Source organism: Piliocolobus tephrosceles, chromosome 10, assembly GCF_002776525.5.
Source record: "Piliocolobus tephrosceles isolate RC106 chromosome 10, ASM277652v3, whole genome shotgun sequence".
Taxonomy (NCBI): domain Eukaryota; kingdom Metazoa; phylum Chordata; class Mammalia; order Primates; family Cercopithecidae; genus Piliocolobus; species Piliocolobus tephrosceles.
In genome coordinates, this window is record NC_045443.1 from 92,478,873 (window position 1) to 92,506,116 (window position 27,244).

The 27,244-nt window shown below is 38.3% G+C and overlaps 1 protein-coding gene across 4 annotated transcripts in view; it reads right to left on the reverse strand.

Annotated features, from left to right (window-relative positions):
* Positions 1-10,253: 10,253 nt before the first annotated feature.
* The window catches only part of NR2C1 (nuclear receptor subfamily 2 group C member 1), a 53,590-nt gene continuing 36,599 nt past the window's right edge, over positions 10,254-27,244 (reverse strand). For 2 of the 4 annotated variants that reach the window (XM_023227662.2, XM_023227508.2), the window contains 4 exons: positions 21,780-21,919; positions 18,517-18,654; positions 15,378-15,483; positions 11,873-12,382 (listed from right to left, as the gene is read on the reverse strand). In XM_023227662.2, the coding sequence (XP_023083430.1) occupies positions 12,208-12,382; positions 15,378-15,483; positions 18,517-18,654; positions 21,780-21,919 (559 nt within the window). In that variant the 3' untranslated portion in view covers positions 11,873-12,207. Of the gene's footprint in view, positions 12,383-15,377; positions 15,484-18,516; positions 18,655-21,779; positions 21,920-27,244 lie in introns of all 4 variants that reach the window. The other 2 variants (XM_023227456.2, XM_023227582.2) reach the window with 2 other exon arrangements.

Below are 27,244 nucleotides of genomic sequence, written 5' to 3' on the forward strand. Positions count from 1 at the left end.
TTGTTGGGAGGTTTCTGATTACTGATTTAATCTCCTTACTAGTTATGAATCTGTTCAGATGTTTTTTTCTTTATTTAAAATTTTTGTTTGTTTGATTTGAGACAGAGTCTCACTCTGTTGCCAGGCTGGAGTGCAGTGGTGCGATCTTGGCTCACTGCAACCTCTGCCTCCTGCGTTCAAGTGATTCTCCTGCCTTGGCCTCCTGAGTAGCTGGAACTACAGGCACACACTACCACACCTGGCTAATTTTTGTATTTTTAGTAGAGACGAGGTTTTACTATGTTGGCCAGGCTGGTCTCGAACTGCTGACCTCGTGATCAGCACCTCGGCCTCCCAAAGTACTGGGATTACAGGCATGAGCCACTGTGTCCAGCCCTTTGCTTTTGATTTCTAGCTTTATTCCACTGTAGTCAGAAAAGATACTTGGTATGATACCAGTCTTAAAATTTGTCAAACCTTGTTTTGTGACCTAATATGTGATCTATCGCAGACAATGTTGCATGTATGCTTGACAAGAATGTGTATTGTCTCATTGTTGGATAGAATGTTCTCTGTATGTCTGTTAGGTCAAATTGCTCTACAGCATTGTTCAAGTCCTCTGTTTCCTTTTTGATAGTCTTTCTGGTTGCTATGTCCATTATTGAAGGTGGGGTTTTGAAAACTACTTTTATTGTGTTACTATTTATGTTTCTCCTTAATTCTGCCAGTGTTTGCTTCCTATATTTGAGTGTTCTGATGTTAGGTGCATATTTAATTGTTATATCTTCCTAGTAGATTAACCCTTTTATCATTTTGTAATCCCTTTGTCTCTTGTGACAGCTTTTGACCTAAAAGTTTATTTTGTTTGAAAAAAAGAGGCCACTCCTCTTTTTTTGTTACTATTTGCATTAAAAATCCTTGTTGTGTCTTTTCACTTTCAACCTATGTGTGTCCTTACATTTACTCTAGTAAATCTCTTACAGAGAGCATATAGTTAGATCCTGGTGGGGTTTTTGGTTTGTTTGTTTTTTGGTGTTTGGTTATTTATTTATTTTTGGTCCATTCACCTACTCTGTCTTTTGATTGGGGAGTTTAATTCGTGTACATTTAAAGTAATTACTGATAGGGAAGGATTTACTACTGGCATTTTGTTAATTGTTTTCTGTATTTTTTGCTGTTATTTCATATCTGTCTTTCCTCTCTTGCTACCTTCCTTTGTGTTTCATTGGTTTTTTGGTAGCAATTTGCCATTCCTTCTTCATTTTCTTTTGTGTATCTTTTATAGGTATTTTCTTTATGATTATGTTATCCCTTGCTTTTTTTTTTTTTTTTTTTTTTTCCCCCAAACTGAAGCCGGGTTTTAATATGTTGCCCAGGTTGGTCATATGCTCCTGGGCTCAAATGGTCCTCCCATCTTAGCCTCCCAAGTAGCTGGGATTACAGGCACATGCCACTGCCCCTGGTGTCTCTAGCATTTTTAAAGTACAATATGTACTTATAGATTTAAATGTTTGATGTGTTTCAACCCATTGCAATTATTATTCTAATCAATTACCAAATTGTTTTATCTTTGGTTAGTAGGTACCTCTTCAGGTTGGTTCCTGAGTTTCTGAGATAAAACCTAGTCATCTTTGATAGTTTTATTATCATTATTTTATTTTTGGTGTGACAAGATGTTCCCAACTCATCTTATACATTTCCTACCCTGGACCTTCAATCAGCCTTTCTTCTGGGGAGCCCTACTCCAGAGTTTATGATTGCTTAAATCTCAACTCTATCACCGTATTAGTATGTTCTCACACTGCTAATAAAGGCATACCTGAGACAGGGTAATTTATAAAGGAAAGAGGTTTAATTGACTCACAGTTCAGCATGGCTGGAGGGGGGCCTCAGGAAACTTACAATCAGGGCAGAAGGGGAAGCAAAACCATCCTTCTTCTCATGGTGACAGAAATGAGAAGTGCAGAGGAAAAGGGAGAAAAGCCCCTTATGAAACCATCAGGTCTCATGGGAACTCACCCACTATCATGAAAACAGCATGAGGGTGACTGCTCCCATAATTGAAGCATCCTTTCCATGACACGTGGGGATTATAGGATTACAATTCAAGATGAGATTTGAGTGGGGACACAGCCAAACCATACCAATCACTTATATTGAGCAAGTTGCTTGAGCCTTAGTTTACTCATTTGTAAAATGGGGTTAATATTACCCACCTCATGAGATCACTGTAGGCATTAAATAAGGTACATAAAAAACTTAGCACAGTGCCTGGTGTATCATAAGTACTCAATAAAGGTTTGATAAATTACTTCTAAATAACAATAGAGGCATATGCATTCTTGAGCAAATTTTTCACAGAACATTCTGACTTCCTCTTCTAATTTTGATCAATTGTCTTTAGGCCTCATGCATGAATGGATGATCATTCTGGGATTTCTTTTCATTGTGTTTCTGAATAAATGAGTCTTATTTTATCTTGGATCCTGCATATTTTTCTTTCTTAGAATTCTCTCATTTAGGGTTGCTTGTTTTTTTGTTTGTTTGCTTGTTTTGGTAGAGCACATTTTTGAGACTTTTTTCAAAAATGCATGTAGGAGATAACATTTCCTTTGATTGATCTTTTACCTGGACATAAAACCCTAGGTTCAAAATAGTTTCCTCACAGAACTCTGAAAGCATTCCTCTATTGCCCTCTAATGTCTAACATTTAGCTGGGTGTGCTGGTGTATGCCTATAGTCTCAGCCACTTGGGAGACTGAGGCAGGAGGACTGCTACAGCCCAGGAGTTTGAGGTTGCAGTGAGCCATGATCGTGGCCACTGCACTCCAGCCTGGGTGTCAGAGTGAGACCCTATCTCAAATAAAACCCCAAAACCTCTAACATAGTTGATGAGAATCCTGCTGCCAATCTGATACAAATTCATTTGTTAAAAACCTGTTTTTTAATCTTTTGAAGTTTTTCAGATTTTTCTATTTGTCTTTAAAGTTCTAAAATTTCATGAAGATTTATCTAGGGCTTTTGTAGTTGATGTTTTTTGGAATTCAGCATCATCTTTGAACTTGGAGATGTGTCATTTTTAGCAGTAGAAATTGTTTTAAATAATTTTCCCCTACATTTTCTGTTACTTCTTTCTGAAATCTGGGTATTAGGTGAACATTGGCCCTTCTGGATTGATCCCCTGTATCTTTTTAATTTTACCTGCATATTTTCCATTTTGATCTTTGTGCTTTACATTCTGAACCATTTCTTTGTATTTATGTACCAGTTCACTAATTTGTTCCTTGTCTGGGTCCAGTCCATCAGTCCTGATACAGATTTTTTTCAACATGATTTTTTATTTAAAGAACACTTGAAAGAAAAAAGAAAGAAAGAAAGAAAGAAAGAAAGAAAGAAAGAAAGAAAGAAAGAAAGAAAGAAAGAAAAAGAGAGAGAGAAAGAGAGAAAGAAAGAGAGAGAAAGGAAGGAAGGAAGGAAGGAAGGAAGGAAGGAAGGAAGGAGAGAGAACGAACGAACGAACTCTTTCTTTGATCTTTTTTTTTTTTTGAGACAGAGTCTTGCTCTGTCACCCAGGCTAGAGTGCAGTGGTGCAATCTTGGCTCACTGCAACCTCCGCCTCCCGGGTTCAAGCAATTCTCCTGCCTCAGCCTCCTGAGTAGCTAGGACTACAGGCGCGTGCCACCATGCCCAGCTAATTTTTGTATTTTTAATAGAGACAAGGTTTCATCATGTTGGTCAGGTTGGTCTCGAACTCCTGACCTCGTGATCCGCTAGGCCTCCCAAAGTGTTGGGATTACAGGTGTGAGCCACTGTGCCCAGCCGGTCTCTCTTCTTTTTCATAGTATCATGTTCTGATTTTTTTTGTCATTAACTTGATATCAACATTGTTATTATAGAACAAACTAAAGTTAAAGAGATACACAGAATTCAGTTGGATAATACTGACATGTTCGTGTGAACAAACATTGCCAGAAGTCTTAATTCTTTCTTCAATGATCTTAGCTTCAATTTAGCTCATCCATTTTGATCATTTTCCCTCTTAAATTTAGTACATTGAACATATGTACCTCACTGAAGAAATCATATAGTTCAATTTTCTGAACTGATTGTCCACTCCCAGCAACAACTACTTCCAATCCTTTTAGCTTATTTGGTTATTCACTACCATATTTCTAAATTACATGCTTATAATATTTCTAGATTTTTTCCAACTTTAGGCATTATTTGTTGACTTCTCCACATAGGTGAGGACTTTTAGGGCTTTCACACACTCCCCTCCTCACACCTTGTAGTCCCCCCGCCAACTTCCTGCCCCATTTTTCATATATAGTTTACTAAATTTTGTTACATATCCATGTAAGGATAATGTAGTGTTTACAGCTTCTCAAGGGCTTACTCCCCTCCCTTGGATACAGGGAATTGTGGAGGAGATCTGGAGATCTAAGAGCACCTCATTTTTTCTACATAAGGATTTATTTTTCTATCAAATATCGTGAAATATACAAGTGCCTATTTGATCTTAAGAATCTACAATCAGCTTAATAAGTAGAATAGTATCAGAGACTGAAGTTTTCAAAAAATGGCTGAAAAAACAGCTTTGATTCCCTAAACTCTTCCAGAATCTCGCCACTTTCCTGTCAAGGGGCATAGTTTATCTTCCCTTGAATGCGGGTGGGTCTTTGCATCAGTAAATAAAATGACATGGAAAGCAATGTTGCTTGGTTTCTGAGGGTAGGTTAGAAACAACCATCTGGCTTTTCCCTGGCACTTCCTCTCTCAGCACTTCCTCTCTCAATGCTTCCTCCAGCAACCACATGGAAATTACCCTTCATTTCCCACAAAATGGGGTCCAGTCTGCAGCTGAGTAGTTTTTTTTAGCTATCTCCTGCCCATACAAGTTTGAAGGTCCAAGATCATACCCTCTTGCTTTTTTTTTTTTTTTCTCCCCAAATTTTAGAAACGGGGTCTCACTCTGTCACCCAGGCTGGACTACAGTGACACCAGCATAGCTCACTGCAGCCACCAACTCTGGGCTCAAGCCATCCTCCCACCTCAGCCTCCAGACTAGCTAGGGCAGCCATGCACCACCATGCCCAGCTTAAGATGTTACAATCCTTTAAACTTCTTATGATTTTTTATGTATCAATTTGTAAACAATTCCATAAGATGAAAACCACCACTGACCTCCCAGGCCCCAGTCTTGTCCAGGTAAGCCTTCTCTACCTGGGTTTCCAAGTGAGGCTGCTGAGATGCAATATTTTTTCCCTCAAATGGTGGAAATATTTCTAGTATTTCTGGTTCCATATGCTCTTCCAGAAGTTTGCCACTTCATCATCAGGAGGTGGAGTCTATTTCCCCTCCTTTTCCATCAGCACAGACCTTTGTGACTTCTTTGATGAGTAGAATGCAGCAGAAGACACTGAATTAGTGGGGTTTTTTTTGTTTTTTTGAGACAGAGTCTCGCTCTGTCACCCAGATTGGAGTGCAGTGGCGCAATCTTGGCTTACAGAACCTCCGCTTCCCAGGCTGAAGTGATCCTCCCACCTCAGCCTCCCAAGTAGCTGGGACCGCAGGCATGTGCCACCAGGCCTGGGTTTTTTTTTGTTTTTTGTATTTTTTGTAGAGATGGGATTTTGCCACGTTGCCCAGTCTGATCTTGAACTCTTGAGCTCAGGCAATCTGCCCGCCTTGGCCAAAGTGCTGGAATTACAGGTGTGAGCCCCCGTGCCAGGCCTGACACTGGATGAATTCTAATGCCAGGCAAGAAATGGTAACAGAGCTCCCACGTGGCCTTCTCAACCCTTGATCTTGGAACCTAGCGTCTAGGTTGTGAGGAAGGGAAATAAGACTAGGTGTGTGTTCTGGCTTCAGCTCCACCTGAAGTCCCAGCAAATAGTCACTATCAATTTCCAGACATGTGAGTGAATGATTACATAGATTTCAACCTCACTATTTGAGCTGTGGCTGAAAGAAGCAGAGACAGGCTGTCTCTTCCAAGCTCTGTCCGTGTTGCATGTTCAGGAACACAATACATGTTGTTTTAAACCATTACGTTTTGGGGTGGCTTGTTTAAAAGCAAATAGTTAGAACTCTGTCAATACTTTTCAAGCCCCTTGTATTCTTTGTTTTTATCCTCTTCCTACCCCTTCAGAAGTAACTAGTATTCTAATTTAGTATTAATATTTCCTTTGCTTTCACAAAATTAGCTTTCCCACATAAATACCTCTCAACGGTATATTTGCCTGTTTTCAGTAAACCAGTTAAATTGTGGTTTTGTATACTTTTGGGCTTTTTAAAAATTTACAACATTGTATTTTGGGGATTCACCCATGTTTACAGTTTATTCCTTTTTTAGTGTTGCATAGTATTCCATTGGGTGATTATGCCACAATTAACTTATCCATTCTCCTGTCAATGGATATTTGAATAGTTTTCCTTTTTTGCTCTTACAATGCTGACATGAATTTTTTGTATGTCCTCTGGTACACGTGTGAGTTTCTCTAAGATAATTTCATGCATGTTCAACTCTACTATTTAATGCAAAATCTTTCCCGAATTTATTGTACCAACACTCCCACCATCAACACACATATTTTCACTCCACGTACTCTACGTTTGGTTTTGCCAGACTAAAATTTTATTAGTCTGGTGGGTGTGTATTTGCTTCCAAAATAGACTTTCAACAAATCCTTCATCTTTCCTTCCAGAGATGTCACAGTACAAGAGCATTCTGGAGCATTTTGAAAGATTGCTTTGCAGCTTTCCACACTGCAGGATAAAAAGGCCTTCTCAGGTTTGCTAGGATCATCATTACTAATCTATTTTTAGCTTTCAAAAAGTTGTTGTTATCATTTATTTCTGTCCTTTTTTTTTTTTTTTGTCTTTGTAAGATGCATTTAAAAACAAACAAAAACCATAAAGCAAACCAGGTGTGGCAGTTCATACCTGTAGTCCCAGCTAATCAGGAGGCTGAGGTGGGAGCATAGCTTGAGCCCAGGAGTTCTACCCTGGCCAACACAGTGAGACTTTGTGTCTAAAAAACAATAAAAATAACCCACAAACCTTTAGCTGTTTTAATGCAGTTTTAGAAGGAACTTAGGGTTAAATGTATGCATTCAGGGCATCTTTCACCATGCATTAATTTTTTAATTTCAGTAAGTTTTTTCTAAATGTTTCTTGGCTTTTCAAATCTACTTGGTTATTTTTGCTGCTCCTGTTTCTTGTTTACTTTTAGATTCCATTTTTTTCTCCTTAAAACATATTATATAGTTACATTCTGCATGTGACAATTTTAAGATCTAATATTGTCTGAGGGTCTTTATGTATTGCTTATTTCCTTGTGAGTTTGATAATTTTGTGTACTCATATTTGGTTGAGCCTAATCTGCGAGAATATCAAGATTTTTAAATTAAGGGTTGGTAAACCATACTCCAAGAGCCAAATCCAGTCCACTGCCTGTTTTTGTATGTTTTATTGGACCACAGGTGTGCCCACTCATTTATGTTGTCTATAGTTACTTTAGCACTTTTTGAGTCGTTTTAACAGACATTGCATGGCCTATGAAGCCAAAAATACTTACTTTCTCAACTTCTGATCTCAATTGTGAATATTTTCTCCAGAGAAGATTTACACTTGCTTCTGCCAGGACGCAGAGGGTACTACTGACCTGAAACAACCGTAGCCTTCTTTAGGAAGTCATCTCAATTTGGTGAACTCAGCTAATAGATCAGAGGCCTTCAGAGTATCTGTTCCTTTATACTGCTAAAAGTAGCAGTTGTCTTCTTTGACTATATTGTTATTTCAAGATGGTATATCTTTTAAAATTTATAATGATGGATCATTTCCACCTACAGACAAGTGTCCTTTTGTGGAACTTTTCTTACATTATTTAATAATTTCCTTTTCTTTTCTATTTTCCCTTTCTTAAACTTAGTATTGAAAATGTTAGACCTTGGCTGGGCACGGTGGCTCACGCCTACAATCCCAGCATTTTGGGAGGCTGAGGTGGGCAGATCATTTGAGGTCAGGAGTTCGAGACCAGCCTGGCCAACATGGTGAAATCCTGTCCCTACTAAAAACAAAAAGAAATTAGCTGGGTGTGGTGGCATGCGCCTGTAATCCCAGCTACTGGTGAGTTGAGGCAGAATTGCTTGAACCTGGGAGATGGAGGTTGCAGTGAGCCGAGATCGCACCACTGCACTCCAGCCTGGGCAACAGAGCAAGACTCAACTCTTCCCCCCTCCCCGTCAAAAAAAAAAAAAAAAAAAGATCTTGTTTGATTCTCTAATTTTATCATTTCTATCCTGTTTCCTATTCCTTTGTCTTTTGGTTTTACTTTCAGGGTGAATTCTTCAATTTTATCTACCAGTCCTTCTAATGAATTGCCTTGACTGTCATTTTTAATTTCTAGGGGCAATTACTTGCTTCAAATTTGTTTTGGGAAACATTCTGTTCTCCTTTTATGGATACAACATCTAGTTTCTCTCAAGATATTAATTATATTTGGGAATTATTTTTCTGATCTTTGCATTTTGTATCTGCTCCCTATCCCTCATATCTGGTCTCTCATGGATAGAGATTTTCCTCAAATATCTGGCTATCCTGGGCTGTAAGTTCACATTTAATAATAGGGCACTAAAGAGCTGAATGGAAACCGAATACATACACATGACTTGGTAATTGGAGGGCTTCACTGAAGAGTGATAAGGTGGCAAACAGGCTTTATTATTATTTTTTATCATTAAGGGATAACGAAAACGGGGATCTTTTCTCTGGGGCCATTTAGCTTCTCCAAAGAAAAAAAACCTGGCAGAGAAAACTGTACTTGATTGCCAGTATCCTGGGAAAAGGATAGGGAGCCTACATACCAACCAAATGCAGACCTTTTTTTTTTTTTTTGAGACGGAGTCTCGCTCTGTTGTTTCCCAGGCTGGACTGCAGTGACGCAATCTCAGCTCACTGCAACCTCCGCCTCCCGGGTTCAAGCAATTCTCCTGCCTCAGCCTCCTTAGTTAGCTGGGATTACAGGCGTGTGCCACCATGCCCAGCTAGTTTTTGTATTTTCAGCAGAGACGGGGTTTCACCATGTTGGTCAGGCTGGTCTTGAACTTGTGACCTCGTGATCTATCCACCTTGGCCTCCCGAAGTGCTGGGATTATAGGCATGAGCCACCACTCCCGGCCTCCAAATGTGGATTTTCACTTCCTCCATATTTTCAACCCTGTATCTTATTCACACCTTCTGTTATCCCTGGTATCCTGTAAGTCCTATGCTCTTCCAGTTCAGTTTCTCCAAAGAATTAATCTCTGGCCTCCTCCTGCTTGAAAAGGGAGGAGAGAAAGTGGCCACCTGATTTTTTTTTTTTTTTTTTTTTTTTAGATAGGGCCTGGCTCTGTTGCCCAGGATAGAGTACAGAGGCATGATTTTAGCTCACTGCAACCCCGATCTCCTGGGCTCAAGCTGTACTCCCACCTCAGCTTCCCAAGTAGTTGGGACTACAGGTGCACACTACCATGCCTGGCTAATTTTTTTTTTTTTTTTTTTTTTTTTTGTAGAGATGAGGTTTCACTACATTACCCCAGGTAGTCTCGAACTCCTGGACTCAAGCAATCTGCCTCGCTTAGCCTCCCACAGTGCTGGGACTATAGGCATGAGCCACCACGCCTGGCCTCCACCCATCTTAAGTAGGGTTGGGGAAAGATAGTCTAATTATTCTGTATCCAGACTTGCAACCAATCTATTTTTTTTTATGTCTCAAGCATCATTTCTGTATCTGAGCACTGGTTCCTTCAAGGTACTAAGTGTCTTGTCTGGTATCCTGGCTTCTTTCTCATTGCATTGCCTTTTGTAGTCACTCAGTTAAAGCTTCTTTAGTTCTGGTTCTAGTAAATCATTCTTTCTCTATCTGCATTTTTTTTTTCCAAAAATTTACTTTACTCTGTCCTTTGATTTCTTCTCTCCTGTTCCATCTGTCATCGTGTAGTTAGTTATACTTTATGGACATTTTACTGAGATTTCAGGAAAGAAAACAAAAGCTAATCTGCAGTATTTAGCTGGGAGTCTTCAAATTGAATTGCAAATAACCCTAAAATATAGGACACAGAAATGTCTCCATGTTTTTCTCTTGCTGGAAGTACTTTAATTAAAATCACCCCACCTGAGAACCAAAACACCTATTATATCAGTAACGATTCTTATTAGAACTTTCTTAATATAGCAGATCTATACTTGCTATAGATGAAACCACAATGGAACAAACGAAGGATAAGCAATCATTGAATAGGAAAATAAATATATTTACAAATATATTGGTAAGACACAGAAATTTGTAATGCAAGTCACATTTTAATATAGTTTTAAAAACTCTTCCAAATATAGTAACAAATTTAATCAGAAAAAACACCTGAAACATTTTAATTAACCATTAGTACATTATTTTAAAGGATTAGTTCCCTGATTCCTTGGCTTACTACATTGTATTTATAAAGGTATAAACTACTGATTTTTCCATTTGAGTATTATACTAAATGTAGTTTCTTTAGCTGGTAAGTATAAATAAAATTGTTGACTAAGATCATGTTTTAATAGGGAAAAAAGTAGTAAGCAATAAAATCCACATCCCCACAAAAACTTCAGCTTTTCTTCTATTGCAAAAATCTTTACAAAAAATGTACTCTGAGTGCATTATCCATGTTTGTTTTAAAAAGCAACAAACATACCAAAATAATTCATCAAGAAATCAAAGCAAAGAAACAGTTATCAGTATCAGGTTTGCTAAAAAAATAAATTACTGTGGAAGACATCCGAGGAGTCTAAAATGCATTTGTTGCAGCAGTAACAAGGCTTCAGGCTGATTCTTATACTGCTGTTAAAGCAGCCCTCCTGTGCTTTACAGTGAAAAAAATCAGTGAATATTTATTTTAAAAAATTATCATTAGCTTCAAAATAATGTTTAAACTTGCCTTGAGAACATGTATTGACTATGATAAATCCATTATTTGACAAATTGGGTGAGTTTTTTTTAGTGACCTAAAAGAAATAGGCTAAAACCCATACACGACAGGGTTGGGAAGCTCTAACTCAGGTCAGAAAAGTAGAAGAGAGATCAGATTCTTTTTATGGAATGAAAGAACAACAATTTTAATATCTTTTTTGAAATAGTGAAACATTTTGGGCTCAATTAGTCTCTATTACTTTCTTTCTTTTTACAGAGACGGGGTCTTGCTATGTTGCCCAGGCTGGTCTCGAACTCCTGAGCTCAAGCAATCTGCCTGCCTCAGCCTCCCAAAGTGCTGGGATTATAGGCATGAGCCACCACAGCTGGCTAGTCTCTATCACTTTCAAAGATAGCAGTAGGCCAGGCACAATGGCACGTGCCTGTAATCCCAGTACTCTGGGAGGCTGAGGCAGGATCACTTGAGCCCAGGAGTTTGAGACCAGCCTGGGCAACATAGTGAAACCCACCTCTATAAATGAAGACAAAAACAAAAACACGAGCAGTAAGCTAAAAATATTAAAATATCAACACTAGCTTATTCTCAAAAGCAATTTTCTGCTATATAAAGTGCTTGTAACTAATAATATACATTAAAAATGTAAATCTTAAGATCATGAATGGCCTGTCTCACTGCCAGCAATGAGAGTGGTATACATACGCTAAGGGACACCATGATATTTACAGAAGACAAAAAGTATATATTCAATTATTTCCTATAATTCTAATATTGTCATTATACCGGTAAGCATAAAATGACCTTATTTTGATATGGTAATTAAAACAAACAAAGATTATTATGGCAGAGTAAAATGCAAGGAACTAACTCCTCCTTAGGGATTTCTGACCATTAAGTATTTTTACTAGTTCTTAATGAAGTTAAATATGACTAGAACACAATTCAGAAAAAAGAGACTAATTTATTTGTTTTATAAAATAGAATGAGAGCTTAGTTTAGATAATTAAGAGGTGACAGCTTCAGGTATCATCTTCACCAAGAATAAATTTGTAGTGTTTCACGTTAATTTAAAGGAATCAAGAAGAAAAATTCATTTAATTTCTGCTGTTGGCCCAGTCACTTCAAAAATTCTTAAGGAAGCTAAAATAAAAATACCTTGGATTCTGGTTACTTTTTGAAGTAAAAATTTCCAGATGCCCCAAAAGCAATGAGTTCAATTTGGTGTCTTGTGTTCTGGCAAAGAACAGTTAAGTTTACAGCACTGCAGTTGCAGCTTTCAAATGCTGTGACCAATTATTTGAGAATTATAATCTGCAGGCTCCATTTTCAAAATATGTGGGATGACACTGTCAATTCGTATGTTGCCAATGAGACCTTTAAAAAACAATTCTTCAGTGATGGTAGCATTCATCAGTCTTAAAGCTGGCAATCTGAGTAGCAGTCTGGATAACCTAAAACAAGAAAGAAAAAAGTGAGAGGAACAAGGTTGTAAACCAGAAAGAAATTAAGTAGAAAAGCGGCCGGGCGCGGTGGCTCAAGCCTGTAATCCCAGAACTTTGGGAGGCTGAGACGGGCGGATCACGAGGTCAGGAGATCGAGACCATCCTGGCTAACACGGTGAAACCCCGTCTCTACTAAAAAATACAAAAAATTAGCTGGGCGAGGTGGCGGGCGCCTGTGGTCCCAGCTACTCGGGAGGCTGAGGCAGGAGAATGCCATGAACCCGGGAGGCGGAGCTTGCAGTGAGCTGAGATCTGGCCACTGCACTCCAGCCTGGGCGACAGAGTGAGACTCCGTCTCAAAAAAAAAAAATTAAGTAGAAAAGTATGAGTAATTTCTGCATGTGGCCTAATTTAATAAATATATCATTTTCAAAAGTTAAAATCAAAACTTTAGTATTCTCAAGTCTTAGAGCATATGGCAATTACCTGGGTATTAATGCAGTCTAACAGACTCCACAGGGGAAAGCCCTGCTCTTGATGCTACACTGTACTGCCTCTCCTTGGCTGTAAGGACCATGGAACTGAGCTGTAAAACGCATCAAGTTATACTATTTTTTTTTTTTTCTTGAGAGAGGGCCTTGCTCTGCTGCCCAAACTGGAGTGCAGTGGTGTGATCTCACTGCAGCCTCAATTCCTTGTACTCAAGTGATCCTTCCTGCCTCAGCCTCCCAAGTAGCTGTGGCTACAGGAGGGTGCCAGTATACCTGGCTAATTGTGTTTATTTTTTGTAGAGACAGGGTCTCACTATGTTGCCCAGGCTGGTCTCACATTCCTGGCTCAAGCAATCCTCCTGCCTTGGCTTCCCAAAGTACTGAGATTATAGGTGTGAGCCATTGTGCTGGGCCAAGTTACACATTTAAGAATGGTGGCTGGGTGCCAGTGGCTCACGCCTGTAATCTCAGCACTCTTGGAGGCCGAGGTGGGCAGATCACTTGAGGTCAGGAGTTCGAGACCAGCCTGGCCAACATGGTGAACCCTTGTCTCTATTACAAATACAAAAAATAATTAGCCGGACACGGTAGCACGTGCCTATAACCCCAGCCATTTGGGAGGCTGAGGCAACAGAATCACAAGAATCGCTTGAACCTAGGAGGCGGAGATTGCAGTGAGCCGAGATCATGCTACTGCACTCCAGCTTGGGTGACAGGGCAATACTCTGCTTCAAAAAAAAAAAGAAAGAAAAAGAATGGCTTAGCAACTCATTTCAGGTTTTAAAAATGGCAGTGTTTTGTGTTATCAGGACATAAGGCATTTTCTTAATTTTGCTCTGCAAACAACTACTGGAAATAGGCAACAGTCGCTATTACTGGGAAGAGCACGGAATGTGGAATCAAGACCGCTGGGTTCAAATCTTGATTGAACTGCCCACTACCTATATAAATGTGTGCTTGCCACTTACTGTCTCTCACAGTGCTGTTGTAAGGATGAATGAAATGATCCCTGCCAGTTTCTGTGCCAGGTAGTGAGGTTCCTTAGGGCAGGACCCTATCTTGTGTGAAAGTGCCTTATAAGTTGAAAACTATTATCCAAGGATAATGTATTATTTTTAAGTAACCAAGAATGTAAAAAACTGAGAAAGTTGCAGTCGCAAAGGAAAAAAATTTAAATACTGTATTTATTTGTATAATGAGGCATACAGTAACTTTTAAAACTTAAAAGATAATGCTGAAAAACCACCACAACAAAACCACCTTTCCAAAAAGACTGTGGTGGGTTTATCCTTCTGTCCTAAGGCCTTGCACTCTAACACTTCAGACCAAATGAGACCAGCAGCCCCCAGGATTATCTTCCTGAAGCTGTGTGCTCTACTCCTCAAATTACTCAGCATCCACATCAAATTACTCAGCTTTTACAGAACTGGTAGAAAGCAGGATAGGAAAATGCGTTAGATAAAATAAGGCTGATATTTGAGATGAGACTGGCTTATAAATCTAAATTATTTAATATATGTAAAAAATTATATGTAAAAATGTTATTTTGCTAGTTTGAAGTATGCTAAACAAAATGTTTTATTTATTATAAACAAACACACTTATATAGCCCTTACTATATGATAGGCACAGTCCTAAGCACTTTACATATATTAACCGATTTAATCCTTAAAATAATTGTAAAAAGTATATACTATTATCTCCATTATAGGAGGAAACATGCCCAAGGTTATGAAGCTAGCAAGAGCCGGAGTCAGGATTCAAATCCAGGTACTCTGGCTCTATAACCAGGTGCTTAACCCCTCGGCTATAATGTCCCTCTTTAAAGAAAGTGGCTCTTATAAAAAAAGAATTTTTCTCAAAGAACATTGGCGAGAAATAGCTTGGAGGGAATTTCATAAACCGTGTTTCAAAATTAATTATAAAACAATCTAATCTAATGGTATTTGATTTTTTAAAATTTTTTAATTATTATTTTTTAGACAGGGTCTTGCTCTGTCACCCAGACTGGAGTGTAGCGATGTAATCATAGCTCATTGCAGTCTCACCTCAGCTTCCTGAATAGCTGGGACTACAGGCATGCGCCACCACGCTGGGCTCATTTTTGTATTTTTTGTAGAAACAGGGTTTTACCATGTTGTCCAGGCTGGTCTCTGATTATTTTTTATCCTCCTTTTACTAACAAAATTCATTATTTTATCCAAAGAAAAAGAGTTTGGACTTTAGAGTCAGACCACCTGGGTTCACAGTCAGGTGCTATCATTTACTGTGTGACCCTGAGCAAAGCTAACCTCTCTGTGCTGAAGTCTCCTCTTACATAAAAATGTAAGAACTGGATGAAATATTTTATGTAACGTACTTGCAACAATGCAATACTGCTTTTTATAGCATTACTATTTCAAAGTTAAGGTTGCCTAAAACATTTAATTATTCTGAGAGTAGAAACAATGAGATAACAGATCCACAAAAGGTTTTTCAATTATTTTAATTATATGGAATTTAACTGTAGATACCTGTAGGTGTCATCTGGATATGTTTTGGTTATATAATCTTGGAATTCCACATAAGCCTTTTCCTGAAATTTCTCTATCTGTTCCATGTTTTCTAGGCCTGGATGATCTGAAACATTAAAGAAAACATTGGTACCCTAGTTCTGAATGTTCATTTAAGACAGAGTGAATATGAAGAGACAGAAAGAATAGTTAGTCAAAACAGAAGCCCCATCATAAAATGTGTGGCTCAGGCCGGGCGAGGTGGCCCACGCTTATAATCCCAGCACTTTGGGAGGCTGAGGTGGGGAGATCACCTGAGGTCGGGAGTTCGAGACCAGCCTGACCAACATGGAGAAACCCTGTCTCTACTAAAAATACAAAATTAGCCAGGCATGGTGGCGCATGCCTATAATCCCAGCTACTCGGCAGGCTGAGGCAGGAGAATTGCTTAAACCTGGGAGGCAGAGGTTGCGGTGAGCTGAGACAGCGCCACTGCACTCTAGCCTGGGCAACAAGAGCAAATTTCTGTCTTTAAAAAAAAAAAAAAAAAAGTGTGGCTCATTCATTCCACAAATATTGATTAAGCCCACCTACTATATACCAAGCACTATATTTTACATATTTAAAATTTTTTATCTCATATACATATGCTAACAACTAATAAAAAATAAGTGGGTGTTACCAAAATAAACAGCTTTCTCGCCATTCCAAAAGTAGTAGGAAGTAGGAAGGCATTTGATAACTTTGCTTTTAACAGGAGCAAAAGGTAAATGACTCAGCTTAAAAAGACATTTTAAGGCTGGGTGTGGTGGCTCACAAGGTCAGGAGTTCAAGACCAGCCTGGCCAACATGGTGTGAAACCCCGTCTCTACTAAAAATACAAAAAATTAGCCGGGTGTGGTGGTAGGCACCTGTAATCCCAGCTACTTGGGAGGCTGAGGCAGGAGAATCGCTTGAAACTGGGAGGCAGGCAGAGGTTGCGGTGAGCCGAGACCATGCCACTGTACTCCAGCCTGGGCAACAGAGCGAGACTCTATCTCAAAAAAAAAAAAAAAAGGCATTTTAAATCCATGAAATATTTGCAGATTATATTCTGTGCCCTATTTGTATAAGTCAAAAATTCTATTATTTTTAGGTAAAAAGGTATATACGAAATTATGAAACCATAAATATCATCTCTATCAGAAAAATAACAGAAATATGAAAAGATCTATATAAGCATTTCAATGGTCACTATAACATTACACAAAAACAGAAATACTAAAAGAACTTCATAAAAGTTATGCATAGCTTAAGAAATGTTGAATATGGAAAGCTCTGTTCTCATGGATGAAAATTTTAAAAAGTAATAAATGGAAAATCCTAAAAATAATAAAATAAAATTACATTAGAATTTAAACTTCAAATCTATGTTCTTTCAATTTTCACCTAAGGAAAATGAAAGTGACAAATTGTGCTAAGAATAGAGACATACGTTACTAACTCATAAGAAACATTAGAAGAAATAGTACAAGCTTTCATGTTCTTACTGGTATCACTGACAGAAAGAAACAAGTTTCCTCAGATAATTTTATTATGATGCACAAGAACAGAAACATATATCAGAATGAAAAATACAGAACCTAAGAGAACAGTCAATTTCTCTTATTCAGAAATTGATCACTGAGAGCTTACCATCATTTTACCATCTGTGAAAACTGCAAACTGGCAGGAAAACAAGAAACCAGTTTTTTAATTTGTTGGTAACTCATATAAGATGTTTGGAAATCTAACCCATCAACATAGCAATAGTCATCTCTCATTCTGCCATTTAGTAATGGCTAAAAAAATACACCTAAGAATTCAAATGTTGATGTGACAAAAGAAATAAAGGTCTATAATATTTTTTACATTTTCATTTATTTTTGAGACAGGGTCTCCCTCTGTCACCCAGGCTAGAATGCAGTGGCATGCCTCCCAAGTAGCTGAGACTACAGGTGCGCACCAGCACATCCAGCTAATTTTTTCTATTTTGATTTTTGCAGAGAAGAGGTCTCATTATGTTGCCCAGGCTGGTCTCAAACTCCTGACCAATCCTCCCATCTTAGCCTCCCAAAATATGAGGATCACAGGCATGAGCTACAGAGCCCTGCCAAAGTTTATCATATTATTTCACTGACTTCTCAACCTCCCTTTTCATACCCATAAAAATATCTAACATCCTTAAAATTCACCAATTTCAAGTATACAATTCAGGCTGGGCGCGGTGGCTCACTCCTATAATCCCGGCACTTTGGGAGGCTGAGGTGGGAAGATCACCTTAGGTCAGGAGTTCAACACCAGCATGGCCAACATAGTGAAACCCGTCTCTACTAAAAATACAAAAATGAGCTGGGTGTGGTGGTGCATGCCTGTAATCCCAGCTGCTGGGGAGGCTGAGGCAGGAGAATCGTTTGAACACAGGAGGCAGAGCTTGCAGTGAACTGGGATCGCACCACTGCACTCTAGCCTGGGCAACAGAGCAAGACTCAGTCTAAAAAAAAAAAAAAAGTAAGTATACAGTTCAATAGTTTTTATTATATTCAGAGTTGTACAACCATCACCACAATCTAATTTTGGAACATTTTTGTCACTCCAAAAAAACAACCCCACCCATTAGCAGTCACTTCCCATTTCTTCCTTCTCCTTAGTCCTTGGCAACCATTTAATTGTTTTATATCTATATAGGTTTGCCTATTTTATATAAATGAAATCAAACAATATGACTGGCTTCTTTCATTTAGCAGAACATTTTAAAGGTTCATCTGTGTTGCAGTATGTGTTAGAATTTCCTTCCTTTAATGGCTGAAGGATATTCCATTGTATGTATATATTACATTTATTTGTTCATCTGTTGACTGACATTTGAGTTGTCTCCACTTTTTGACTATTATGAGTAATGCTGCTATGACTATTCATATACACATTCTTGCATAGATATATATTTTTCATTTCTCTTGGGCTGACAAGGGTGAAGCTGCTGAGTCATTTGATAACTCCATGTTTAACCTTTTGAAGAACTACTCAACTCTTTTCCAAGGCAACTGCACCATTTTACATCCCCACTTGCAACATAGGAGGGCTTCTATTTCTCCACATCGTGAAACATTTTATTTTGAATAAAAAGTAAATGTTTATATACCTGGACTGAAGAGTACTATTGCCTTCAGGTAGGCATATTCATATCCATCAATGCAGAGTTTAACCATGCTGTTGCAAAACTCCTGTAGTTTGAAGATGTGCTCCATCAATAATTTTCTTCTTTCTGTTGACATTTTATCTTTAATTAAAAATAAACAAAAATTTTTAATTGTTTTTTGACAAAAACAAATCTAGTTTTTGTCTAAAATGAACAACTACTTTCATCCAATATATTTCCCTCTCAGAAATTTTGAAGTTTTTTAATTTTTTTTTTGAGACGGAGTCTTGCTCTGTCGCCCAGGCTGGAGTGCAGTGGCCGGATCTCAGCTCACTGCAAGCTACGCCTCCCGGGTTTACGCCATTCTCCTGCCTCAGCCTCCTGAGTAGCTGGGACTACAGGCGCCCGCCACCTCGCCCGGAGAGTTTTTTGTATTTTTAGTAGAGACGGGGTTTCACCGTGTTTGCCAGGATGGTCTCGATCTCCTGACCTCGTGATCTGCCCGCCTTGGCCTCCCAAAGTGCTGGGATTACAGGCTTGAGCCACCGCGCCCGGCCATTAAGTTTTTTAATTCTTAAATTTTTTTTGAGACAGGGTTTTACTCTTGTCGCCCAGGCTGCAGAGCAGTGGGGCAATCTTGGCTCACTGCAACCTCTGCCTCCTGGACTCAAGCAGTTCTCCTGCCTCAGCCTCCCAAGTAACTGGGACTAGAGGCGCATGCCACCACACCCAGCTAATTTTTGTATTTTTTGTAGAGAGAGGGTTTCACTATGTTGACCAGGCTGGTCTTGAACTCCTGGGCTCAAGTGATTAGCCCACCTGTGCCTCCCAAAGTGTAGGGATTACGGCGTGAGCCACTGTGCCTGGCCGCCTTCTCATGAATTTCAAGCTTTGAGTATAACCAATGTAGAAATGTTTAAAATTTAGTATTTCTGCAACTATGGCTAAAACTAATCATCTTAAGATATTGTTCATTCAAGAACAACAACCTGTTAGTATAATCTGTATAAACATTTTAAGTAGAAAAGTTCATATTTATTTTTTTTTGAGACAGGGTCTCGCTGTGTCGCCCAAGGCTGGAATGCAGTGGTGCGATCTCAACTCACTGCAACCCTGCCTCCTGGGTTCAAGCAATTTTCCCACCTCAGCCTCCCGAGTAGCTGGAACTGCAGGTGCGCTCCACCATGAATGGCTATATTTTGTATTTTCAGTAGAGATGGGGTTTCACCATGTTGGCCAGGCTGGTCTTGAACCCCTGACCTCAAGTGATCTGCCTGCCTCAGCCTACCAAAGTGTGAGCCACTGTGCCCAGCCAGGTTTATATTTCACCTCAATTGTTTTGATGTTGTAAAAGTACTTTTAAAAAATGAATTGTTTTCTCATGGTAATTGCTTTTGGGGTAAAAACTATATATAAAAAATGGATTTGAATGTTTATAGCAGTTGGCTTGTTAAAAAAAAAAAACAAACCCAAAATGAAAAAAAACTCTAAACGTAAACGTAATGGTTCCTTTTTTTTTTGAGATGGAGTCTGGCTCTTGCCCAGGCTGGTGTGCAGTGGCGCGATCTCGGCTCACTGCAACCTCTGCCTCCCAGGTTCGAGCAGTTCTCTGCCTCAGCCTCCCGAGTAGCTGGGATTACGGGTGCCTGCCACCACACCGGCTAATTTTTTTTTGTATTTTTAGTACAGACGGAGTTTCACCATGTTTGCCAGGCTGGTCTTGAACTCCTGACCTCGTGATCCACCCTCCTAGACCTCCCAAAGCGTTGGAATTACAGGTGTGAGCTACCGCGCCCACCCCCCGCCGCCCTTTTTTTTTTTAAAGAAATGGGTCTCACTCTGTTGTCCAGGCTAGGGTATAGTTGTGCAGTCATAGCTCACTGCAACCTCAAATTCCCGGGCTCAAGTAATCGTCTGCCTCAGATTCCTAAGTAGCTGAGACTATAGGCATGCACCACCATGGCCAGCTAATTTTTAAAAAATTTCTGTAGTGGTGGGGTACCATAATGTTGTCCAGGCTAGTCTCGAACTCCTAGGCTCAAGCAATCTCACCTCAGCCTCCCAAAGTGCTGGAATTACAGGCGTGAACCACCCCACCTGGCTGAAATGTTTGCTTTCAAGATATACCTTTGAGAAGATAGGATGTAAAGATAACTATCTGAAACACTAGACAACTAAAAGTACATAAGACTCAAAGTTTGGTAATAGGATTTTATTTAAGTTTATGTTGGTTGGGAAAAAATGAGCAAAACCATCTACATGTTTCACTACCAAGACTACTATAATAAAAACAAATATTTAGTAAAAACACTGTTAAGAAAAAAACTGAAGCAGAATAAAGTTTTACAATAAAGACTTTAATTTATTTTAGAGGGACATGTTTAAAACCCATCCATTAGTAATTAGTCAACCATAGCTTTCCTGAAGGTAGGCTTTATAACCATTACAGGCATATAAGACATGAACCAGGGGTAGGAGTCCATAAGTAAGACGGGAATGTGATGCTGCCTTCTAGTAGATCTATTTTTGATGACATTTTAAGGTGATTACCCCTCTGCTGTTAAATATAAAGAGGACGCAAATGATTTAAAAATTGTATAAAACAACGATAGAATATGCTAAGGAACTAAAAGGTAGTCACCAATTTATAAAAATTATTCCTGAGCTCAAAAGGCAATTTTCCCCATGTGTTGATAGGGCACTGTTTTGGGTAGTCATAAGCTATTCTATAGTTAAGCACTTATGAATCAGTGATTGCTCGTCTCGTGAAATGAATGAGGGCTGCAAATACCTTGGCATCTAGGAACGGAAAGACAGAATAAAAAGGATTGTTCCCTGACTCTTCAGAACTATTTAGGTGAGAGAATACACCCTGATGAATTGATACAAAATCAACCTGTCTTAGGATTCAAAGGGCTATAATAAAGAAAGAAAAGGTTGCTTAAAAATTGCTGAGTAGTGTATGTTTTAAAATATTTGACCGCCTGTACATAAGCTCACCCTGGATTCTTTGATAGTTGCACAAAAATTTACAAGACCTGGTCAGAAATAGCCTGACAGACTTAAGCATACTGTTTTCAATTTTGTTGCATTCTATTTACAAAATATTTTTAGAGTATTGGTAAATTTATAAAATTATCTAAAGAAGAGCAATGGTACCTAAAACACAAATATAATAATTATTAACTATCTTTAGTCATAACATTTAATGAAATTCATGCCTCCTTCTACATCCTGGAAAAGGTAGTAAGGAAGGTGCTTTTTACCTTGTTGAAGACTATTGTGAAGACAATTGACAAATGTTGCTAATATAGTTGCTACATTCATCACTTGCCAGCACTGGGCAAGACCAAGAGTAAAAAGTTCATTCCAGTAAGCTTTCACCAGTGATATGCTGTTTTCTTGCCTATTAAAAACAGTAATAAAAGCACAAATCAGATATTATTAAACAAGTTTTATAAACCTTACAGCTAGTCCAAATATTTAAAAATAACATATTACTAAACTAAAATTACTCTAGAAGGATTTGATCAAGTCTGTGTTTTGTATAGCTGATAACAAAATGAGAAATGAGGCATGCTTAGACATTTAAATAGTAGCTCATCAATCAGCCAGTTTATAAGAACAATTGCAAGTAATATTTCAAACTAAAAGAGTTGGGGCTTTAACTTCACATTTCATAGAAATGGAATAAAGATTGTTCTTTAAAAAAAGCAAAAGCATATATTTAAAAAAATTTTGCTTTGGATAGAGGTAAATACCTTTTAAAAGAAAGGGCAATTCAAATTATTTTACTGTTTTGAGATAGAGTCTTGCTCTGTCGCCCAGGCTGGAGTGCAATGGCATGATCTCCACTCACTGCAACCTCCGCCTCCCTGAGTTCAAGCGATTCTCCTCCCTCAGCCTCCCCAGTAGCTGGGATTACAGGTGTGCACCACCATACACGGCTATTTTTTGTATTTTTAGTAGAGACAGAGTTTTGCCACGTTGACCAGGCTGGTCTTGAACTCCTGACCTCAGGTGATCCGCCTGCCTTGGCCTCCCAAAGTGTTGGGATTACAGGCATGGGCCACTGCTCCCAGCCTCTAGAATTATTTTATAGTAGGCAAGCAACCAATTTTAGGAGAAAAATGGTTCACTGTATGTTTCAGATGAGATACTAGAATCCCTATAAATGAGATATCCAGGATTTTACTATGAATAACAAGAGATTAGAAAGGTCAAAAGTTCTTTCCTGAATTTCTAAGTAAGTTATCTCAGCAGCATAAGAGAGTAGAAAAAGTATTAAACAGGAGTCAAAGCACCATGGTTTAAACCTACTTATCCATTTGAAATTAGGCAAATAAACTTCCCAGGTTTCAGGTTGTCTAATGATATAAAATGCAGAGACACTATACGTCCTATATCTTGCTCAGAGTTATTAAGAGGTGAAATGTAAGAATTAGCTGGGGCTGGGTGCAGTAGCTCACACCTATAATCCCAGCACTTTGGGAGGCTGAGGCAGATGCATCACTTGAGCCCAGGAGTTGCAGACCAGCCTGGGCAACGTGGCGAAACCCTATCTCTATAAAAAATACAAAAATTAGCTGGGTGTGGACGTGCACACCTGTAGTCCCAGCTACTCACACAGGCTGAGGTGGGAGGATCACCTAAGCCTGGGGAAGTCGAGGCTTCGGTGAGCTGTGATCACACCACTGCACTCCAGCTTGGGTGACAGAGTGAGACCCTGTCTCAAAAAGAAAAAAAAAAGAGAGAGAATTAGCTGGGTACTGTGGCACATGCCTGTAGTCCCAGCTACTCAGGAGGGCTGAGGTGGGAGGATTGCTTGAGGCCAGGAGTTTGAAGGGGTAGCACACCATGATTGCATCTGTGAAGAGACACTGTACTCCAGTCTCTAACCTGGCACAGGAAGACCCTGTCTCAAAAAAAAAAAAAAAAATTTGATAAAGTATATGCCAGGTACTAGAGAAACAGCAATTAAGAGATTAAGTTTGCCTTCATGAAAAAGAGGGGAAATAACAAATACATAATTTCAAATATTTTATATAAATAATATACATATATATGAATATACATACATTAATTTTAGGTAATAAAAATTCTGCATTACTATAAAGTATGTATATTAGAAAATGGGAAGGTTCAGGTAAGGTGGTTAGAGAAGGCACTTCTGAGGTGGTGACATTTGAGTGGAGAAAGATGGCAGAGTTAAACAAAAATCCAAAATCCAGAAAGATCTAGGGGAGTAGTATCCCAGGGAGAACAAGAGCAAATGTGCTAAGGTGAGAACAAGCATACAATAGGTATTCAATAAAAACTGTTGAGTGAATTACTAAATGCTATCCTATTGTCTTGGAAGGTCCCTTCCAGCCTTGTTTTCCTGGCTAATACTTACTGATCCCTTAAAATACAGCTCAGAGTTCACTTTCTAGAAGGAACATTATTCCTCTCTCAACATAGTTAATCATTCCCCCTTCAGTGTCATGCAGACACGCATCCTCACTGAAGGCGGAGACTCCCTTGTGCATTTCTAGATCTCAGCGACCAGTGCAGTACATGGTACACAGAAAGAATTCTGCAAATGATTTCTGATCTTAGGGAGTAAAGAACAGGCAGAAGTGAGAACTTTGAAAAGACAGAGAAGAGCTGTGGGCATAGGCCTTTTATAATTAAACAATCTTTAAACCAAACCTACAGACTTTATTATAAATAAGATGATGAAACTATAAGATTTCTTTCCTTAAATCTCTGGAGAGATTTAAGTTGGTAAGAACATTCTGATAGGAAACACGTCCAACCTAATGAATGGTACTTCTTTATTTTTCTCCTTAATAAAGCTTTAAGATTAGGATAATCAGTGTATTTAACAGAAATCATTTGTTAAGAATCACAGCCTTCTTTTTGACATTACATTTTATTAAATAATTGAACATACTTGAAACAAATGCTAATACTGTCAACTCAGTCACAGCAAGTTTTTTTCTGAGAATTATTAATATGAAATTTTAACTTCAGGCTGATCTCTTTTCCATTCAGTATCCGAGAAGGATCACTTGCCATGAGACACTGCCTATCATTTGAAAGTAAAGTTTAAATGTAAAGAAAACCAGTATTTTATAATCTTCATATAGAAAATGGTTAAAAATATCAATCTTAAACAAAATCAAAGGAGATAAAAATAAAGGATACTATTTTCATTAAAGATGGATAAAATCCAGAATTGAGGAAGAGGTGAGGAAATAAGCATTGATCCTCATACACTGCTGACATGAGCATAAACTGGATCAACATCTTTTCAGAGAACAATTTGGAAGTACCCATCAAAAGTTAAAATGTATACCTTCTAGACCCAGCAATTTCACCTCTAAGAAACTATTTTATAGAAATACAGTCATGCATAGCACATTTTAGTCAACAATGTACCACATATACAATAAAATACCATATTTTTATGGAAACTTCTATTTAGATACACAAATATTTACTATTGAGTTACAACTGCTTATGGTATTGAGAACAGTAACACGCTATGCAGGTTTGTCCTAGGTTTGTAGCCTAGGAGCACTAGGCTATAGCATATAGCCTAGATGTGGAGTAGGTTTGTGTAAGTACACTCTATGATGTTCACAATGACAAAACTGCCTAATGATGCATTTCTCAGGTTACATAGCCATCGTTAAATGAGCAACGCATGCCTATACTAACATGACTATACTAACAAAAGTGGGCAAAAATACATATACAATGCCACAAAATGCACACTGTAGTACTGGATATAATAACAAAACTGGCAACAATCCAAATGTCTACTAATAAGGAATGAGTAAGTGTATAAACTGGAATACTATAATAGAAGCCATGAGAACCAATGGGGTAAATTTACATGTACTAACATAGGAAGAAGTCTACGAGTGTAAAAAGCAAGGCAAAGAATAGGATGTGTAAATATGTGTATGTATTTAATTGTCTAATAAATATCTCACGGAAAAATTCTAGTAGGACACCAAACTGTTAATAGTGGGGTTAGTTACCTCTGGTGAGTGAAGTTTTACTGTATAATCCTATACTTCAATTATTACTTTAAACATTAAAAAAAAAGTTAAAAGCTAACATGACGGAAGTTAGAGTAAATTCAGTTTCACTTTTAACCCCTGATTCTGAAGTTTTAAGGAGGAAACAGCTAACCAAAGTAGTTTACTAGTACACACAGGAAAGGAAAAATAAATGGAAAAAAATCAGAGCTGGCTTATGCTATGCATCTTGTAATAAGAAAATACCTTGGCATTGTTGGAGGAGCTCAGAAAAAAAGGACTATAAGTGCAAAGGATAAGAATACCAAAATTATTACTAAGGAAAAAAGACACAAGTGGCAGATGAGAAATAACCTACCAGATTATTGTGTTTCTGAAAGAAAAGTGAAAGGACTGTAGAAACCAACTACAGAAAGATATCTATTTACATTTATCCAAACCCCAAACCAAAAACCCTGATGGTATAGCTAGTTACGTTTTTAAAAAGTTCAATTATGAGGCCAGGCGCAGTGGCTCACACCTGTAATCCCACAGCACTTTGGGAGGCTGAGGTGGGCAGATCATGAGGTCAAGAGATCGAGACCATCCTGGCTAACATGGTGAAACCCTGTCTCTACTAAAAATACAAAAAATTAGCCGGGTGTGGTGGTGGGCTCCTGTAGTCCCAGCTACTCGGGAGGCTGAGGCAGAGAATGGTGTGAACCTGAGAGGCGGAGCTTGCAGTGAGCCGAGATCAGGCCACTGCACTCCAGCCTGGGGGACACAGCGAGACTCCATCTCAAAAAGAAAAAAAAGAAAAAAAAAACCATAAAAAATAAATTAAAAAAATAATTAAAATTAATAAAAAAATAAAATATTATTAATAATAAAAATTAAAATTTTTTTAAAAAGTTCAATTATGTTAGGAAAGAAAAACAGCAAGGCTACTCTAAAAAGATGGTCTTTAAGAGAATGAAGAAAAATGACCTTTTATTATCTACTTAGCAGTAGGCAATGGCTTAGATACATTTATATTCATTATCTCACCTATGTGATGTAGTTCATAATCAAGCATATTTCTGCTCCTAATTTACAGACACTGAGCCTCATTTAGGTTACTTGGTCCAAAGACACAAAAGCCAGCAGATGCATAAAAACAGAATTTGAATCTTTTTGCTCCTTTATACCTCCTTACACAATTTAGCAAGTAAAATGCAAAAGTCAAATTTCTCAGTAGAGACTCCTCCATTTAACATTAATATTTTGGGATGTTAAGGGCATGCTTGCTACCAGTTTTTCCTGTTAGGAAAATAAATGACTGTTGTACTTTATGTTCAAAACATCTTTCCTTTAAGAAGCAAAAAGAGCTGAGTAGAGACTGTAGTTAAGGTTATCACTAAGGCATCTAGAAAGCAACACAAGTGTTGAGGTTAAAAAAAAAAAAAAAAAGGCCGGATATGATGGTTCATGCCTGTAATCCCAGTACTTTGGGAAGCTGAGTTGGGAGAATCGCTTGAGGCAAGGGGTTCGAGGTCAGCCTGGACTACATAGTGAGACCTCCATCTCTAGTTTTTAAGAAAGCATTAACTTGCAAAACACTAAATATGTTAATTTCTTTTACAAATAGGTACAGGTATTTTTCTCTAACTACTACACTATATTGTGAGTTTACTTTTTTGTTTTTTTTTTTGAGGTGGAGTCTCCCTCTGTCACCCAGGCTG